This window comes from Oryzias latipes, chromosome 5 (genome assembly GCF_053564925.1).
Source record: "Oryzias latipes strain Hd-rR chromosome 5, Olatipes_Hd-rR_3.1".
Classification (NCBI taxonomy): Eukaryota; Metazoa; Chordata; class Actinopteri; order Beloniformes; family Adrianichthyidae; genus Oryzias; species Oryzias latipes.
The window spans coordinates 10,042,972-10,064,237 of record NC_136241.1 but is presented as its reverse complement, the minus strand read 5'-3'; the positions used below and the strand labels follow the sequence as shown (position 1 = coordinate 10,064,237).

The following is a 21,266-nucleotide window of genomic DNA, read 5'->3' as shown; positions in this document are numbered from 1 at the left end:
GGCACTTTAACGTTGGGAGTTGGGTCATCTAGACCCACTAGACATTGCTCTGAACCTTTTTCTTCAATATTTGTGATCTTCACTGGTGTCCATGGATTACATGAAATCTTTCCACCTTTATCCACCTTTGTCATGGTAGGAAGAACATGTCAATGGGTGGGGTCATCTAAGATAGCACAAGTGTTATAAGACTACTGGGAACACTTGTCAGAAGTCAGAACTCCGTCTCCGTCACCAGCGGGAGCCATCTCCAGTTCTAACCACACTTCCTGGATGCGGCACACCTGACTCTCATTCACTCAATCAACCACAGCATACCTGAAGTCTGCACTGTCAAACTGCTTTTCCAGATCAACTCTAATTCATCTGTTTTTCTGCAGATGACAGCTTTGGGCTTAATACAGGTCACTTTTGCGTCCAGATGTTGCTGCAGAGGCCTTTTATTTTGAAATGTGCTTTACACAGTTGAAATAAAAAAATAAAAAATTCTGTAAAGACATAGAGTTTAGTGAACGGAACTCTGATTATCTTCAACAATAATAATTAACAATAATAATTTGACTGATGCACACTGAACTCCAGAAACATCACATTTTCTGACTTTTAAAGTTATGAGAAAAAAGTTGCACGATGATGTCTTGTTTTGCTTTTGGGATGAAAGATGTAGAAAGGGCCTCAAATCCACAGACTTTAAAAGAGTTAAAAGGTTTTCTTGCCGCACTGAGAGTTTTCTACTTCAGCTCAAAGAAAGCAACAGTTTCTCCAAGATTTTTTTTTGAATTTTTACTCTGTATGCTGGAGATTTAACTACATTTGTGGATACAACTATTAACTGCACTCAATGACTGGGGCTTTCAGACGAGATCCTGAGAACACTGTGTGATTTCTAAAACAGAACTAGGTCGATTTTTAAAGGATTGCTGCCTGAAGGGGAAAAGATGACAGACAGGCAATAATAATCCATCAGCTTCATCCCTTGTGTAGATTTCTCTGGATTCTTTGAAGTAGATTGGCATTTAGGTACTGAAAATATAAAATTCTGCAGCTAAAGAGATATTACTGTTATTTTTGGTTGCCCTGTTCCTTCAAGGACAACATAAGCTTAACTATTTGTTAAAGAAAGAACAACTATTTTCAATTTTAGCCATGGAGGATTTTACAAAGCCTTGCATTCTCTTTTGATGAATATTTCACGCGGTGTCTGGCCATTTCTTAAAATGTTCTGTTTCGCTGGAACCAAGTTGAAGTGCTAGAACAATGCTGATCCCTTCATCTCAGGATGATCTGAACTTTTATACTATTCAATCAGAATGTGAGCTCCCCTTCCCTGACAGTCTTCTGTGCGCAGTTGGTATAAATATGCATCAGCGGTTGGTGCAGGAGCTCCTCTGGTGAGGAAAAATAGCTGATTCTCCTGGGGTTCTTCTCATTAACATGCAGCTCGTACAGTTCAGTGATGGGAGTGACAGTGTGCACTGTTTTTTTTTATGGATGAGATTGACCCTTTGAATGGAAGCTTTTTATCTGACTTCAGTTTTATCTCTTATTTTTTCTTCTGTAAGCAACAGCTAGTTTTATGCATTCTGCTATAGAGCAGAAGCTGTTTGAATGGAGTTCAGGCTAATAAACGAGTTATATTTGAGCCCATGCATCCCAAATGAGTGTGAGTTCAGATCCTCTGTATGTTCGCTGCCAGTTCATAGCCCTTAGCTGGAAGGGTGAATCTTAAATGTTGCAAGAAAATGTTTTTTAATGGCTGGTCACTGAGTCACAATAACTAATGGAAAAAAAATAGCATAAGACATCTTTTACATAAAGTCTGCACTGCAAAAACAGCCACTTTCTGAGCTGAATTCTTTGAAATAGCAAAACAAAAAGCCAATTGTGTAAGAATAATGTGTTGTTTTTTTTTAAAGAAAAAAATTTCCAGTCACAGAGACATGTTTTTAGTTTTCTCAAACAAAAATTATTTTGCCATTAAAAACTTTCTTGATGAGATTATATTTTTTGCAAAACTGAAAATGAGACATTTTTTCTTGAATGAAAGGTCTTTTTACTTCCTATAGATTCAGTTTTTGCAGTGTAATGGGAAAGACTGTGCTCAGCTTTTTCTGCACATGTGCAGTCAGATCTGGGTTGTAAAAAAATCAATTAATTGAATGATACGGGTCTTTCCTGAGGAAATCAAATATTGATTCCATGCATGCATCAAGTTATTTATTTATTCATTTATGAACTTTTTTCCCCTCAAAAAATCAAAGTAATAAATGGTGATTTATTGCTTTGTATAATAAAACTTGTGAATTAATAAAAAATCATAAGGGTTATTTTTCAAGATCTATCTGCTTTCTGCTCTTGTTTTAGCTGAACAAAAGTCATGGGAGCAAGAACATGCTGCCTCAACTGTTTCATGTTGTTGTACCTCAGACCTTAATTCACCCCAAACTGCTGCGGTGAAGCTCTGGATTTAATCTCTCCTTCACCAGTACTGGCATTCTCATCTTTCCGTCTGCACATGTGAAAATGGTCCAATGCAATTCTATATTTAATGAGAACTAATCTAGCTGTTGATGTTCAGTTTGGACTGAGCAGAGCACTGGTTTGTTGAACATTTCTCATTGCTCGGAGGCGTTGGCTGCAGCCTGACTCGAAGCCGCTGCAAACCAGCAATTTGGTGAAGGGCTTCCTGCATCATAACCCTGATGTCCTGTCGGTCAGCGCTGCCCTCCACAGACGTGTTCCTGCAGAGATCAGGTCGGCATCATTAAGCACCGCTCTGCTCTGCTCTGCAGCCTCACAAGCTGCAGCCACGTAAGAACAGAGAGCCAAGTTTGGAGTGTGTGATATGGGAAAAGAAAGTGAAAATCCTGCAGAGCATGCTAGCTGCTGCTCACTTCTTAACAGGAATGTCTAAAAGTGTCGAGCTGATGTGGCTTTGAACCTGTTTGCCTGAAGGGAAACTTGTTAATGAACTTTAACAGTAATACCAGCGGTCTGAACTCATCTGTTATGAGGCACCTGCTCTGAAATGCAAGTTTCAGCATCAAAGTGACTGTTAATGACAGGCTCACCCTTACCAGAGTAAAATTTGAAGTTCAGCAACTTAATGCTGCCTCTGTCTTACTTGTTAGTTGTGCAGTCTTTATGTGCTGCTGCTCTGACCCACTTTCATCGGTTCTGAAATCCAGGCTCAGGCATCCTCCAACAAACAGTCCTAATTGGTAGATAGCTTGTCACTGGTGCTGCATGTAGCCCCGGCTTTCAAAATGTGCTCCAGCAGGAAGTGGATTTTGAAATGTCATGAGCTCATACTGTTCTTTTCTAACAAGCAGTTTCAACTGTCTGAGAAAAGACTTGGGGGGTCCTTGTTTGCCCTCTTCATCTGAGCAGATGCAGTTTTCCCTTATATCTTTTTCAGTCTGTCTCATCCTAGTTTTCTCTTTAGTTTGTGTTTATGCCCTAAAACCTCTGCTGCAAAGATCTGTTGGCTCCGCTCCGTTCATATAAAAGTGGATTCTGGGAAGTTTGTTTCCTTAACAGATGTAATCCTTTGTTGACTTGAAGTTTGAATATGTTCAGGACTGTAATCCGATGAACAGGAAATGCTGTTCGGCAGAAGAACTCATTTGCTTAACCATGAAGGTTATGATTCACCATCTTTACCAAGGACACGACAAATGCTGATTTTTGGCTTTGCTGCCATGGCCTTTAGCATTTCTCAAACTATAATACTCAGAAAAAACGGTTATTTTGGCAAAGTGGTCTCGTGTAGATATGGCAGATTGCTGTACAGTGGCTAAAAACAGTAACACAAATGTTCTAACTTTGTGTTTGAATGACATTGAGACAAATGACTGCTCTCTTTTGTAGCCAAAGATCCGTCCACTGAAATATTAACTTGATTAGAAATTTCTCAGCAGCTGCTTTAGAAATAAACTAAAATGTATAACATCTGTTGGAAAGTAAATGTCAGAGTCCAGAACCATGCTTCACTGGTGAATTGGTTTGTCCAGGTGTGTGTGTGTGTGTGTGCCTGTATGGTGCTGCGACCGACTGGCGACCTGTTCATGGTGTACCCCACTTTCTTCCAGCTGGGTTAACTCCCGCCGTTCTGGACGGATGGATGATTTAGTACATAAAGGAAAGTATAGATAGAATCTTCCAACTTTTGTAGATTAGTTGCAGTTGTGATCATTAAAGCAAGTCTTGTTTTTGGGACCTTTAAACTGGATTACACTTTTGGAAGTTTGTATTTGATCATTTTAGTCATATCTTTTTATTTATTTTTGAAACATTTCAAGATAAGCTACTTGTGAATCAAAGTTGCTTATGGATGTTTTGGGATTTTCTGTTTACTTGGCTTGAAAGGTTACATTAGTGGTGCCCAAACTTTTGCAAAGAGGGCATATTTGGTGAGGTGAAATTGTTTCAGGGCCACAATTTGACCTGACATTCTTTGAACTATTTTTAGTTTTAACAGCAAATGAAATTTATAATGAACATTTTATTACCATGGCATGTTTATTATTCTTTCACATAGAAAACAAACACATCTACATTTGTTTTTATCACAAATACTGTTGATTTTTCACACAGTTCCCCTCCCAGTTAGCTTAACATGTCTCGTCTGCCTTTTGCTATTAAACTCCTTGAGGACAGTCTGTCCCTTGGCATATTAGGCAAACCTGGTTGTTTCATATTTCACTGAAAAAATATGACAAATTCAGTTCTTCCTGAAAGCAGTGGCCCTCACTGTCAACTTTTCTTTTTTATTTACAGTTGACAATTTAGAAATAAGCATGAAAGCGTCACAGAAGGGTCACATGGCAATGTTGCCACAGGTTTACAACGGCTTATGATGTAATTTAGCCAACCAACGTCACGAAATCATGCAGCTAGTTTTTCGGAAATGCCGGAGGCTGCATGCAATTTATTTTATGAAGCCTGCGGACGGGGGAAATTTCAACGAGGGCTGCATTTCACACATGGGGCCGGTATTTGCCTTGGTTACAAAATTTATAAAGGTTGAGAACCAACCTGTGCGTTTGTGGACCTATTGTTGGGCTGCAGTTATATTCTCACAAAATCATCTCTTTTGTTCAGCAATAGAATAGATGTAAGATTCAAAATAGATTCTTCTATTTTTAACCTTTAAAATTTAAAATAATGAAACAGACCTCAGCTGCTCACTCACATCCTGCATGAGGATGTTTGCCACACTCACTATTGCACCTAACTTTGATTTTCACTTTAAATCAATTATTAAGTGGTCTTTTTTTATTATTATTTTTTATTGGCGGTTAGATAAAGGAACCGAAGTTGAAAATCTGTGTGGTTTATTGGGAGATGATGGCGTGGCCTGAGGCGGAATATCAAAGCTGTTGAGCCTTTTCATGTTTTCCTTTGGTTCTTGAGTTTAAAGTCTCAAAAAGCAAAGAACCTAAAGAGATTTGTCAGTGCTGAGCTCTTGTTCCTCTCAAGAGATTGATTAAAGCTATGCAAAAATCTGAAAAAGTTTCTTTAGCCTTTGCACTGCATTCAAAAGAAACCTCCACTGTTTTCAGCAGCATCTTTTTCTTTATCTTTTCCCTATCTTTAGGTATTCTTTTAATGGAAGTATATTTCAGTAAAATTAAAATTTCATTTATGTAATTAGTAATATGTTCATTTTTCTTTTTGGAATTGGTCCAATACATTGAATGGATTGAATGCATCTGTTACTCTTCCAATATGAGTGAGTCTTTTTGGTTTATTCTTTTAAATTTTAAATTTCCTTTTGGTTTTGAGCTTTTCAGAACCAACAGGTAGTCTGTAGAAGATCTTTCACTCAAACATAAAGTTGACATCACTTCAGTAACACTAACCCTCCCAAACCTTTAAAAGCAGGTTTTTAGTTTATTCTTTATTGCATTTTCCATGGAGACCACGTGGTGGCAGTGTTGTCACAGTGCTAGAAAATGACTAAAAGTAAAGTTTAACAATAATTCGTTAAATTAAGCTAGAAAACACTAGTGCAGCCCAATTGATAAGTGTTTTCTTTAAGGCTTTTCTGCTTCTGTTTTTTTTTTTTTTTTTTTTTTTTGCATTGTTTAGACAGGAAAGGAAAACTCCAAGTTTTTAAATTTCTGTCAGGAAATGTTTGTTTACTGTTTCTGGATACAGATCCAATCTCATTAGAAGGAGTTTTTAGGAGTGGTAAAAAAAAAACAAAAAAGCCCAAAGCATGACTGTGGGAACTGTGCAAATGAGAATGAAGGGTCCATTCAGTGAACACAATATAGATGTCTGGCAGACTGCCTCGGTTCCTGTCAAATGCCTGATTGTTTTGAACATATTCTCTGTTACTCAGAGCTTTGAGTCATTGGGTTTAAAACAAAAAAGAAAAGACACAACTCCTGCAGTCTTTACCCTAAACATATTCTCACAAATGATGCACAACATGTTGAAATGCACACATGATTTGTGTCAAAAACAGCTGTGTTTTTTTCTTCTAAAACCCCAGGACATACCTGCCTAACTTATTGCAACAGTCTACTACCCCTTTTGTAAAAGTCTAAAGACTGAACGTCAGCTAGAAAGCTGAAATCCATCAGTCTGTGTCTTTTCTAATAAAAAAGGAAACACAAATCTCTTGTTTCTACAGGTCTGCAGGCTACGAGTTTATATGCCTCTGAAAAGAAAAACAAGCAGATAGAAAGATCGGAAACATGGCAGAGCACATGAAAAATCCCTCGGTGACATTTGCAAGTGCAACCCAAATGCAGACTCTTGTGCAGGAGGATGATGGATGAAGGGATGAAGACAAAAAAAGACCAGGAAAGCTTGCAGTAATGATTAGAAAACTAAATCAAATCCAACCTCAATAGTAGCCAGGGGGACAAAAAACAACAACAGAATAAAAGCAGGGAGGAACAAAGAATGCAATCGGATTTTTTTTCTGATCAAAGGAAAAATTCTGGTGCAGCCATCGCTAACTGAAACCCAAAGCAATGTTAGGAGGCAATCAAATGTAGTGCTAAGCATTAGGACATATGGAAATATGTTTATTTATTTATTTATTTTTTATTTTTTTTACAAAAACTGCTCTAAATATTTTGAAAAGAATGGCATGGGTTTAACTGCAACAACATGCACATCACTTTGTCTCAAGGGGCCAATTATGTTTTAATCCTCAATGTTGTATATGTGTTCAAAAAAGGTGTAGTAACGCCTGGATTCATTGAAAGTCTAAAATTCAGATTCCTAAGGGTGAATAAATAAATAAAAACATGAAATTTTTATATTCCACCCTTTGTTTCTGTGTTATTTCTCCTCAGTATGAGTAGTTTCTGGATAATCCCTCGCAGGGCAACTTCTCTTTGTCTTGTGGTGTTGCATAGCACAGAAATGTGAACCCTGGTGATGCAGCATAATGATGCATAAAAGAAAATGACAGGCTGTGTTGCAGCAGGGTTCCGTTTTTTTATGCAAAGCAAGTGGGGGTTTTTTCAGCAGAGAACACAGGGCAAACAGCTTTAGGTTCAGCGTTTGCTTCATCCCTCCACATTCCTGCCTCATGGATTTATCAGCAGACAAAGAATCAGCATTTTTTTTTTGTGTGTCATGCATCCTAACTTATACTCTCCCTTCCAGCTTATCATAGTTCCTGTTGGACTGAAAAGTGACATGTTGGAGCTCCCTCAAATTGCACTGGCAGTGGCAGGCTGACTAGTAATTTTCTCTGGTAAAAAAGCCCTTGTAACATTTTCTTTATCAAGACCAATAGATTTCAGAAACAGCTTCCATAATGAAAAAGGAAAGGCAGTTTCTCCAAATGTGGATGAAGTTGTTTGAGTGGGGTGCCCTGTAGTTATATGTATTTCACACATAAAGGATAGTCTCCTTTCAGACACTCAGAATGAGCTCACCAGCCATTACTGTGCCTCATCAGAGTTCCATTGTTGATGCTTTTTTTGTTTCTTTGGGTGGTTACAAAGAAAGTAAAGAGTCGCCCAGATGCCACGGTGTGCCATCTGCAGAGAGCCACTGGTGTGTGGGAGTTTCCTTCACAAAAAACTACAATATCCCCGTGATTTAAGAACTGCAGGTCATTACAGTTTAGTGCGTGTCACTCGTCCCACCCACGAATGAGACTAAATGTACACATCAAATCCATAATTCACGAATGATTGCCCTTAAAACACAATTTTCATTCTTTCACACATTAAGCAGAAAACAAGTAGTTTACTTTGTTACAATGCTTCAGCACAGAACCCATGCTGGAAGAGTTCCACCATGAATCTGTTTTTCTTTTGTCCGTTTCTTCAGCAACTACACTCCTACAGCCTGCAAAACATTTCATAGAATTGATATTCACTGAAGATATTGCCCACATTGTTAAAGTTTCATTTGTGTTGAATAAAAAGGAAGTCAAATGTTTTTTAGTGGAGCATCAAATTTCCGGTTTTATGTTGGGCATTTTCTTGTGTCCCTGAAGCATCAAATGACCTTTGTCTCAAAATGTCACTTTCAAGATTCTTTAGTGTTCATTTAACGTTTTCTATATTTGGCTAGATCTAAAGCAAAACATGTACCGATATATTTTAGGATGTTCAATTATATCAAAAGTTTATTTCAAAGTTTGCCTTTTTTATCCATTCAGCTATGTTCTGAACCCACTGAATCACTTTTGGCATCATGGTTTGCTGGAGTAAACCCAGCTACTGTTGGGAAATGCAGGACAGGTCACCAGTCTGTCACCCTGCTACACAACCACAATTTAAGGTCACTAATTCACCTATGAGAGCACATGCATGCACAAGGGGAACATGCACACTCAAAACAGAAAGGACGTCATTGGGATTTGAACCACAGCCTTCTTGCTGTGATACATACATGCATCCTTTAAATAAGAGAGATAATGACATCAGTGCTGCGCCGGGGGGGGGGGGGGGGGGTGGTGGTTAACGCTTTGGTCTTACAGCAAGAAGGCCCCGGTTTGGATCCCGAATGGGACCCTCTGGTGTGGAGTTTGCATGTTCTCCTCGTGCATGTGTGGGTTTTCTGTGGGCTCTCCGGCATCCTCCCTAAGTCCAAAAACATGCTTCATAGGTTAATCTGTTACTCTAAAGTGTCCCTAGGTGTGACTGGGTGAGTGTGTATGGGTGAGTGATTGTGTGATGAAAGTGTACCCCAAAGTAGGTTAAGAAAATGGATGGATGGATATATGACATCATAAAAGCGCTCTGTGTTCAGCTAGCGGTAAAAGCAAATCTACGTGTGTAGACAGTTTTTAACTTGTCCGGCAGCAAAAACAAACTCAAGTGAAGACCTGAACCCCAAAGAGGAAAGTGTGTGTCATCCCCAATAAGATCGTGCCTCAAAAATGCTTCCAGCTCTGAGGTCTAAGATCTACGTAAACATTCACATTTACTGCCTTGTCAGACAGTTTTCAGTATTAATCCAAATCAAATCTAAAACTTTATTTAAAAAGCACTTTTCATATATGAGTAGCACAAAGTGCTTTATTAAGTAAAAAATAACTTTAAAGCTTAAAAACAAAAACAAAGAAGATATAAATAATAAATAATACACACAAAACCCCCAAACCAACATCTCCCACTTTTTGAAACAGAAAGTAATCATTTAAATAAGATTATAAATAGAAATTTGACCTGAAATGAGTAAATCCTATAACATGGATCTGTCCAGGACAGCAACCTCCTCTTAGGATCACAGATGACATCACCACAGGATTCCCAGCCCCCCAACCCAAGTGAACCCCCAGCAGGAGATCCTCCTGCAATGAAGAAAAGGCTTACTCACTGGTGTGGAGAATTCCCATGAGGAAAACTTTGGAATTAAAGAAACAAAATGTTGAAGAAAAACATATCAAAGAAACTAAAAGTACCAACAGCTTCTACAACCTTTAGTAGTTAGAAACCTATGGTGCACTGCATGTGGATGAGGTCTGCTGTAACTGAAGATTTCAATATAATTTCGATGATAAATTTTAAACACGTAGCTATGGAAAACTTACCGATGTAAACTCTGAGCTGAAACACATAAAACATTGATTCGGGATGTAGAAAACGGTAATATTTATATCAGCAGTGAATTATTACCAAACTGAAAAATTGATCTTCCATCATTTTACCATCATATTTTTTTCTTCTGTCAAAACGGAGGCAGTGTCTTTGTAATGTAGTCAGTAAGTAAATTGTTCTTTTTGAAAGCAATTTCAAGCAAATTGTCAGACTGTGTTTAAATAAAGGTTGAAACTGAATGAGACTCCAGATGGAGGTGTGTCGGCTCTGACAGCATGTTATTTTCAGCAGTTTGATCATCTTCTGGGCAGATTGTAAATATCGAATAGAGAAATTAGAATCCAGTCATCAGTTGATGTCATAAACAATTCAGCTTTGCCTCTTTTACACGCGGCCACCCCGCCCTGATTTGATCTACAGAACCATAAGCTGCCTGCAGGGCTGCAGTGAGCTCGTAAACATGCCCCTCTTTGCCAGGACTCAACAGTTCAAGAGAAAGCTGAAGGTGCAGCAATAAATCTTTGATGGTATGTTTGAAAAGCCGACCTTGTCTGTCACTAGTGAGTCACTCCGCCTCAGTCACTGATACTCTGTGTTTTCACTCATTTACAGTATCTGCCTCTGAGCCAGCTCTGATATTGTAACTTAGGTTCAAACTCTTACAAAAATGACACTCATTATTGTTAAGGTGATCAAAGCGGAGATGAGTTGTCCTGGAGAAAATCTGGAACAAACGAGATGGGCTCTGGTAGCCTCCGACAATCCAAAGAGTTTCTGCTGTGTTGACGTGTGGTTCTAAATCAACCCAGTGATTTGCCTCTGTGTAGGGTTCTTTCGTATACCAGAGAGATGGTGATCTTAGCCCACGATAGCTGGGATTATTCCCAGCCCCAGCACTCCTAAGCACAAGGTAGAGAAGAAAACCGAAAAAGAAAACACATGCAGTGGTCCCTCTGCTTTGTGTCTTAAAACATCCCAAAAAGCTGTGTTGACGTTCAGACTGAAGCTACTCCTGAAAAGTGAGGTCATGGCCTTCTTGTTTTTTTAAATGATAGAAAATTTTCTGCCCCTGCTTTCTTATTTCAATTAAAACTTGACAGCCAAAAAGTAGTGACATCTTTGTTATGCATGAAGCCAGAATTTGAATTTACTATCAGTTGTACTTTTAGAAAAATAATCCAATAAAACATCAAAAAAATTATATGGTTACCATTTTTTTTCCACTAGTGACGGATTTTTCCAAACAACACCTCTCTGGTTTAGAAGAAACAACATTTTGTCAGGATTTTTACAGATGAACAAAGTCTCTCAGATGTAGAAAATCAGAACACTCCGAACACCCTTGACCCTCGTCACAGCAGCAGGAAACATCATGAAGATGTCAAGTCCTAACGTGCTTCGGGGTTTCAACATCTCCACTTCCTTCTGCTGCAGCTGTCCAGTCACTGAACAGCCTGAATGACCAGATTGCTCAGTTCATGGTGACCCGGCCGTGCAGCCCGGCAGAGGAGGAGGAGGCCTTCCTGACGGGAGAGAGGCATACCCTGAGGAAGTCGATGACATTGATGAGACACCTGCTCGTGGATGCTCAGGTACAGCCTCACTCAGTGTATTGTTAATGTCAGAGACACTCCAGCAGAAGGAGTTTCACCACCTTAAAGCCACTTTGGTGCAGACTTTAAGCCCTGGTCACCACTTCCCCGTAGGGGTGGATACGGGGATGTCTGCGGGCAAGCCTGTACAGGGCACTCAGGTGGCCCTCACAAAATATCAATGTAATAGACCTCTCGGTGAGCAGGTAGAGTAAAAATGTTCATGCTCATTTTTTTTCCTTCAGAATAGCTGCCAATAACAGGTCATAATGAACACTTCTACATCAGGGGAGGGTAATTAAGGGTGAAGTAGGTGAGATGCAGGCAAATCATGGATTTTTCATTCTTTCAACCTTTATTTAAATTGTGGTTGAAACAGAAGCAGACGAAAAAAGACTGTTTGAAAAAGCTTGTAGTTGGTACATACAAACCACAATCAACAGGTCATTTGCTCTGTGCTCCACTCCATTCTGATGCATCCACAGATCCATGTCCGTCTTTGTTTTCCTCGTCTGAACTGGCATCTGGATCTAAACTGTACAGCTGGACAGCTTCAATATTGTTCACCAATTTTGTTGCACTGGTAATCTTAGCTTGGGGTTGTGAGGAGCTGTAAGTCATCAGGAGAGAGTGTAAACAAAGGGATGATGGGACGTGTGGGCAGGCTTACTCTGCCCCAGCGGTCCCGCCCACATCTCAGAGGAGAAATTCTGATGAACCGCTGCTGCTCTACAGAAACTATTTTCTAGAAAACGTTTTTTCTTTTTTGGCTAAAAACAAAATAATCATAATTAAAAGGCCACTGGGAACACTTTTACAATAGATCAAAGGGAACTGCAAAACACATCTACGCTCCCAAGATGTGGTTGCACCTGTCTACTAACGTCCACAGGCCCAGATAACCAAAAAACCTGCGGCACATGAACGGGTGCATGTGACTAAGGCTTAAAAGAGAACTTTTCTCATTTGTTTGAAAAAAACAATGACTTTGAAACGGTACAGTAGAAATTCAACATACTGGAGCTGCAGTGAGTTTAGTTCAACCATAACAATAAGAATTTTAAACAAACCAACTCCCAACATTCCCTAACAGTTTCATAGTTCAGCCAAACTGATGCAGTAATGGTTTTGAGCACCAAAAAAAAAAAAAAAAACTAAATAAAAGTGACAAATATTTGTCTGTTGCTTCTATAATTTGCTATTTTGAACAGAAGTCACAGATGTTTCTGAGACCTGCTGGACTCATTGATTTTGGGTTTTCTAGGGGCTCCTAGTTATGAACGATTCATATTGAGACTTTTATTTCATCTGTCCACACAAAACCTTCAATTATCTGCTGTCAGGAGCTTTAAAAATTTTAGATGTCAAACTCATTGCTGCCCCATGCAGGCGTGTCTTGATTTACCCTCTTTTTGCAAGCATTTCTGTATTACTTTAGTTTCCTCTTACAGTTTTTCAATGAAGCAAAAAAAAAATCATATAACAGAAAAACATATACAGAAATGAAAGAATTAGAAAAGCTGACACGTATAGAGAAACTCATACGAACATTTTCCTCATGGAATATGTTTTTCCCGTTCTGTGTTGTCGACACAGATACTGTCTGTTTTATTCATTCAGCTCTTTGATGAATGATAGATGAAGCAGTGTTGGGACTGTGTCATTGATCAGCTGCTTCTGTTGCTGCACATTGCTGGCAGGGAAGCAGTTTCTCAGATTCAGTGTCACTGATTAAGACGGAGGCAATTCAGCAAAATGTCTTTTCTTTCACCTCTGCTCAGTCACATGCCAGCTGGAGTGAAGGATTGTTAGCCTGCAGTTTGGATTCAGAGGCATCGCGTTGGGAGGAGATGGAGGAGCAGGAGTGCTGATTATCTTTTTCAGGAAGTTGTGTTTGAAGGGGTAGGGGGTGCCCATGGTTCATTGTTAAGTGAAGTGCTCAGACATCAGTCAGGTTGACGGATTTCTCTGCCTTTTGGTCTTGTTTGTGTCAGACCCAACACCCACCACTTTTAAATGTTCCCTATTTTTTACTTCAGTGGAGTGTCAAATGGAGGCCTCTGACAGATGGAAGCTTATCGCTCTGAGCTACAAGAAAATACACAAGTAGATACGAAGATTTGTTTGTACACTCCAAGCCAGGAATCATTTCCAAAAGAGAGAGCTGACGCGTCGCGCCAAAACAGATATCATACCAAAAATTTTAACAAATTTTAACATCCATATCAGTCAAAGCAGTGGTCTCCAACTTTTTCCAGGCCACAAACCAGTTTGACGTCGGACAATATTTTCACGGACAGGTCAGAACGGGGCATTTCATTTTTTATGCTTTCGGTTTCTGAAAAAACGATTTTTCAAATAAAAATACGACTACATGAAATTTTGTTTAAAAATAATATGTAAACATCAGTAGATTTTTTTTTAATTTTATGTCTTTTTACATATGAGGAAGATTAAGTAAAACAAAACTGCTGATTAGTAAAAATGTCAATAAAAGCAGAATTACAGGTTTTTTTAATAGAACAATGAGAACTCAGCCAAGTCTCAGATCATCTTTCAAGCAAAAAGATTGATCATATTTTGTTTTTAAATAAATCCTGATTCATTTTATATTTTTTTAACAGAGAGGAACATTTTATGTGCTCATGTTTCTTAACAGATGCCTCCCTGCTTCACCCTTGCTGGAGGAAAATTCATTAATGTCCTTTTTACAAGTTAACACAAATCAGAAACAACTTTATTTGATTGAATCTTCATTCTCTTTAAAATGTTTAACTGTAGACTTTGTGATGAAGATTTTCTCCTTTAATGTCAAAGTGGAGGAAGCTAACTTCAACCGCGTCCCACTTTCAAGGAATGATGGATGAATAGAGCAAAATAAAATCCTGGCCGCCGTAAAACTGGTATTTCCTAAATATAATTAGAAACATGAATCCACTGAGTCTGCAACTTCTTTATCTGTGTGTGTGAAACATTTGAAAGTCAGTCACTGCATATTAGGCAAGCGAGCAGCTTATCCGTGGGAACAACTGTCTCAATGAATCTGTATTTGGAGGAACACTCCTGGATTCGTCTGTTGCAGCTTGATTTTTCTTTGAGGTGGAAGGTTCTTCTTCTAACTAAATGGGAAATAGTGTGTGCATTTTTTTTCTGCTTCGGCCCGGTACCAAGTGTCCCACGGACGGGTACAGGACAGAAGACATCTTTCAGGGTTGGTCTCATTTCTGGATCAGTTGGACATGATCAAATCAGAATTTATGGACACTTAAAGAGACTCTTCTAAAGAAAAGTCAAAATCTTTTCGTTATCAGGAGTGAGCAAGGGTGTAATGATTTCTTTTAACAATAATTCAATTTATATTATAAGTTGTGGTGCCCTTTGCGATTATTAGTCGATGTTGGTTTGTTTTAACAATCCGATTCATTGACCTATAATCGACCCAGGGCATCTTTAGCTCAACCAGTGTGACTCAGAGAGAAATACCTGCAGGTACTGAAGGGTGCAGGTGAAGTTTTCCAGATTCCTTGTATTTCTTCGAGATAATCCAAAGTAAATTATATATGTGTACAAACAAACATGTAAACATGAATTAATGGCAAATCCATTCACATTTTAGTTTCCTAAAGTTCAGCCCACTGTTGTTTTTCTACATCAAAATAATCCAAACTGAACATGATTAGAACATTCTAGCACACTGTATGGTCATGACTTTGCTAAATTCAAAGTGTTTCCACACATTGGACTGAAATGATGGACTGATCAGTGTTTTGCTGACATCACGTGTGCGTTGTACACTGTGATGAACGTTTTTACATTATGGTAATATAATCCTACCATTTCTCAATCCAAATGGTATTTTCCAAGATAGATTATGATTTATATGACCTCCTGTAAGTAAAAGATTAAATTGATTCATCAATTAAGTCGATTTTGCATTACACCCCAAATTACCTAACACTGAAAAGATTATAAAGAAAAAGACATTAATGCCTTTAAGTAAAAGATTAAACATCCTTAAATTTTGATTATTTACAACTTATGTTATGTCATTTATTCCATACGTGATACTACTTTAAATAATCTATCAAATGGAAAATGAAATATTTTAATGTTTTGTTGGGGGCAAATTCTGTACAATGACTCCAAATTATGCTCTTATGTCAAACAAATATATGATGAATTCAATTTGAATGTTTCACCTGCTTTAAAAAAGGCAAAAACATAAGTTTGAGGGGATTTAAATGGTTTCTCTTTAAATGCTACTCCTCGCTTTTCATCTGCATTGTTAATATCCCTGTTGCTCTTTTGGGCTGACTCATCAAATGGATTTCAGTGGCTGTGGAAGCTGCCAACTTTTCTATCTGAGTTGCATTTTGGTGGAAAGCTGCAAAAACTACTCTCCACTTTTGTGCCTCTTCACCATAACCTTTACATTTTTAGATAAAAAAGATGTCTACTCATGGGAGAAACAGAGCAATTGGTTGTCATAATTAAATTATTAGCTGTTATAAAAACTGGAATCACAGCATTTCTGCAGCACTGGAGCAGTTCGCTGCACATCCAGCGGAAGTGTGTATCCAACGAAGCCGGGGACAAATTTACAACTTTGTCCTTTCTGGAGTTGTTTTTACCTCTAGTTTGTGCTCAATCGCATTTTAACTATATATGCTGTCAATTTTTAACATGCATGTCTTTTAAATTAATGGATATTATTTTACAACATAATATATATACACAACATGTTAATGTTGTAAAGCTTACGAGCAGAGACTTTTAGCGAAGCATAAATGTGTAAAACGTCTTAGCTAGAAGCTTTGAGCTGATCTGTTTCAAGCCAGAATTAGTTCTTTTTAACGTTCTCATTGAAAAAGACAAAAATGGACACATAGGTCTGTGCAATGCAGGGGCATTATTACAACACTGAAGAACACATTGTTGACATCTACATTCTTTCTGTTTGTTCGCATGTTTGAAATGTGTTATGTTTACATTGTTAAGCCATTTTCAGCATTTTTGTTTCCAAATAAAGACATTTTTTAGACCCAACTGACTCCTTATAACAAGATACTCTGACAATCTCTAGGGTGATTTGGATTACTATGGGTTTTGTTATGGCATAAGTTTATTTGTTTAGGACAAAAAGGGACACTAAAGGTCTTAGAATATCATATGAAACTCATTGTTTCAATAGAAGAAAACATATGGCATTGCTTTTTTTTATTCAAAAAAATGTGTGTTTGGGGGTTTGAAGGAAATGACTTTTGCGTAGAAAATACTGTGTGTTCCACGGAGCCTGAAAGATGCAGTTTAGTCTGACTATTTTCATTAAGTCTCAAAATCTAATAAAAGTTTTTATCCTTCATTCAAAGGATGTCAAAGGTCAAGATTTTAACTGAAGCAGGGGCATTCTTTTTATTTTTATTTTTACCTACCATTAGGTCCACTGTTATTGGTCAGAGTTGTATTCAGTGTTGTTCCGTTTGATTCTTGTGTAATCACATGCTGTACCCCCTAAAATGAACTTAATAGTCAGATTTGGATTAAGCTGCTGTTAAGAAAATACATAGTCTAGTAAACTGATGAGCTGAAGACAGTGGCTCAGGTGGTTGAGCGGGTCGTCCAATGATCGAAGGGTTGGCGGTTCGATCCCCGCTCCCACCAGCCAAAATGTCGTTGTGTCCTTGGGCAAGACACTTCACCCTCCTTGCCTCCAGTGTGGCTCCACTGGTGTGTGAATGTGTATGAATGATCCCGGTGATGGTCAGAGGGGCCGTAGGCGCGAACTGGCAGCCACGCCTCTGTCAGTCTGCCCCAGGGCAGCTGTGGCTACAACCATAGCTTACCATCACCAAGTATGAATGAGGAGTGAATGAATAATGGACACAATGTAAGCGCTTTGAGTGTCTTGAAAAGCGCAGATAAATCCAATCCATTATTATTATTATTATTATGAAGAAGCAACCAGGAAGAACCAGATAAGAATGAAAGACGAAAGTGAGTGAAGCTGTTTCTTTCTTGACATTTTCAGTCCCACCACCTGAAGTAGGTTATAGATTTCCTTCGTCAAATCAGTTGTGTTTGTGTCTTCTTGCGTTTGGATACCAGAGAACTCCAATTATTGTAATCAGCCAAAGAAAAAAAAACAGCTTTCATCTCAGCCTTCATGTCTGCTCATTTTCTCTCTAAAACAATACTTCCGTGCTGTTGCTGCATGTATATCCTTTACTGGACTTTACTGGAGCTGGTTCTTTAACCCTTAGCAGTTCATCATTTGCATTTCACCCATTTGGACATTGTTGCTCACTGAGAAACGGTTCAAGTCCCACACCAATCTATTTTGAAAAGCAGGCTGGGTTGTCTTTTAATCATGATTTTCCTGTTGTTAGGCAAAATAAAGAAAACCTGTGTCGCTTTCTAGGACATGATCTCTGCAGAGCGGCAGGAGTTCATCAGAAATTTACCTCTGACTCGTGGTGCAGGACTGTTGGTGCGGAGTAAGCCCTCCCCCATTTCCCGTCATCCATCTGTTTACACGCTCTTTTGCTTACAGCCCCATCACCCCCAACCTAATATTACCAGTGTAACAAAATATCTGAGCTATCCACAGTTTTGAGCCAGATGCCAGCTCAGATGAGGAAAACAAAGTCTATGGTCTACAAGTGGATGTATATCAGAATGGAGCGAAGCAGGGAGCTTGTGGCTTGCTGTGATAGCTTTTATGTCACTTCTACAATTTTTAGAACCTCATTTTTTCATCTGCTCCTGATTCACAATATTTCAAATATATTCAAAAATACTCAGAAATGCAATTTTAGGCTTAACTTTCTTAATAAATGTCCTCCATCATCAGAAATATGCCACAAAAACATGTTAAAAACATCAAAAGCACAATTTTCATCAGTGGCCACTCTTAAACAGGATGATTGGGAGGACCAAAGTGTGGATTTATGCTTGTTAATGAGTGACGACAGTTAATTCTTCAGATGAAGTGAAGCAGACACATTTTTTGTTTCTAGATCCAGCCAAAATAATTAACGAACAAGCAGATGCTATTGTTTGTAAAGGAGGCATAACTCAGAGGTTTCAACCTCTGCTGGCTTTGTTTGAGGTCGAGCGGAACGGCTCCTCTCAGATGAAAGGATAAACATGCGAGCCCCTGTCTTTCCACAAGCCGTCTGTTTTTATGGTCCAGGATGTTTGTGGAGCATCGGTTTCTATGGAAACAATGGGTGCTGTCACCAAGATGATCCAGATCACCACATGTGTACTTCTCCAGATCAAAGGTGTTCACCCCAATTTCAAACAGAGCTCTGGGGATGTGAAAGAGTTCACACCTCTGTCAGCCTCCCCTTGAGTGACAAACACTTTTAGCCTCTTCTTTCTTTTTCTTTTTGGTGTGTTTGTGGTTCTTTTTGTCCGCCAGAAATGCATAGTTGTTGCTGACTTCCAGCACTCTGAAAATCTTTGGTGCAAACTACAAGAAATGTGAACTTCTAGAGATTTTCACATTCAAGTTCATTCTCTGTTGACTTAGTGAATAAAGCACAGACTAATTTACCTGTCCATCATTCAGTCTAAGCTTTTCTGCACAGCTTGAGCCGCCTCAACAGACACATCCTCCAAAACCATCGTCCAATGAATGCACCAACACCAGTGCCTCAGTGATTTTTCTCTTCTTAACCTTTCTCCACATGCTTTATGTTTGTCGTTCTCCATGTCGTTTTGTGTTTAACCACCTTTGAGGACTTGCCATCACTTGCAAAGATCTATTTAGCTCAGCAGAGAGAGGAATCAAAGATAGGATGCTTGTTATCAGAGCCACCAAGTTTGCCTCTTGACCTTCACAAGATTTAAAAGCTCCCTGCCTCCACAGCTTGTGGGGTGGTGCAAAAAACTAAGCAGCACTCCCCTCAGTCTGATTCCCCGCCAGAAGCAATAGCTCCAAGGATTTGATCCAGATGGGCATCTGGCCCAGAGCGACATCGCTCCAACTTTCAGGGATTTTTTAATTTGACGGCTGCACCTTGAGTGGCTGTTAATTACAGCTGCTTTAGATCATGTTTCCTTTGGGAGAAGGTTTAGTGGACGCCTCCTTGAATTTTGAAAAGAAAGGACCTCCTGCACGTAAATTTTCAGCCATCATCCATTGATGTCCAGTTAAATGAAAGATGCCAAAGATCCACTTAAAAAAATGATAGTGTTGCAAAATAGATTAGACACCCAGAGACAATGCACAAAGTCAAATCACTTGGATCGGTTTAATGATCCAAAACGGGCTTCGTTCAGGATCTGCTGACTCACAATCTCCTAATCTGCTTCTTTGATCAGGAATTTACAAGATGTAATCCCACCAAACAGGAGGGGAGGCGTGTCATAAACCCACAGACCTGTTATCCTGGGATTGGAGTACAGGATTTGTCCATTTACAAACGATTACACAGTGCTTCCCTGCAGACAACTCCTCCTTGTGGTCTCCAAACAGACTGTTATGCAGATGAGAATATAAAAAGTAATTTAATAACTAGTTTTAGTTTTATGAAACAATATGGCTTCATAAAATTAAAGTATGCATGTTTTTAGTTTAATGTCTTTATACATTCATTTCTAAGAAAAAAGAAATGCAATTTCCCCACAATTTTAGATCCAGATCCAGACAACAAGACAACCCAATGATGAGATTAAAAAAAAACCTGTCCTCGAGATGCTAATGTTTCTGTTTTTTGTTTTTTTTTTATTTCCTAAAAAACATTTTGTTGATAAAATATAAAGTAGATGGTGTAAAAAAAACTGGTTTGTCATGCACAGTAGTTTCTGGAAAATAAATCTGAAAACTTTCTGCTGAGAAAGTTGGATCTGAACGCTGCTGAATCATGAGAAAATTCAGGCCACAGCAGACAGCGGGTAAACTGAAGACGACCCTTTATAAATCCCTTCACATAAACAGTCAACCTTAACCACAGGATCAAGCTAAAAATGCAAAAATAACTGCCTCAATCTGCAGAGGTTCTTCGTCATCCGTTAATATATAGGTCATCTAAATCTGTCTGCTTTTTCTGCATGAATGCTATTGTATGCTTTGCTCTAATCCTCGTGGTTCTCATTCAGTGTTTCAGATTAACACCCTCCATGCTGTTGATTATCCTTTTCTGGCAGCAAAAGCAATGCTGGATTCATACATAGTGATTGAAGATTAACAGAGAAAGAAATGGAAATTTTAAAAGCAGGAAATTGGATCTGTGATGTCAAACAGGAATTTCTCCGGAGAGCTGTATTTTTTTCATTAATTAATCTTATTTCCCCTATAGGTTCTTATTCAACCACGTTTAATGTTCTAGCTGGTTCTTTCCCTGTTTTTATTGCATTCATTTGGTTCCATCCGAATCTAAATCTAGTTACGTTGTCCTTCAGTTTTCAGAAAATCATTTTAATTTAAGTCGTGTTTGGTTGCAGCTCTTCTTCTGCTCTCCACTTGTACTTGTGCTTTCAGAGACCAGCCTCTCACCCTCCTGTACTGTCTCAAGCTGCTGACGTCATATTCATGAATATTTTTCTTGACCTTTTGGTTTTTACAACTCCCACCAGAACCGTTATTCTCTGGAATTAACACTTTGCATATCTTTGGTGAGCAGATGGTTTTTTAATGAACTTT

At 38.7% G+C, this 21,266-nt stretch overlaps 1 protein-coding gene across 17 annotated transcripts in view; it reads left to right on the top strand.

Moving 5' to 3' along the window:
* The window catches only part of kaznb (kazrin, periplakin interacting protein b), a 128,071-nt gene that overhangs the window by 10,428 nt on the left and 96,377 nt on the right, over positions 1–21,266 (top strand). For 16 of the 17 annotated variants that reach the window (XR_002290188.2, XR_013655936.1, XR_013655934.1 and 13 more), the window contains exon 3: positions 11,460–11,617. The exons of the other annotated variant lie outside the window; for it this stretch is intronic. Coding sequence is in view for 10 of the 16 variants with exons in the window: in XM_020703125.3 (XP_020558784.1) it covers positions 11,460–11,617 (158 nt within the window). In the remaining 6 variants the exon portion in view is untranslated. The remainder of the gene's footprint in view (positions 1–11,459; positions 11,618–21,266) is intronic. 17 annotated transcript variants of the gene reach the window in all.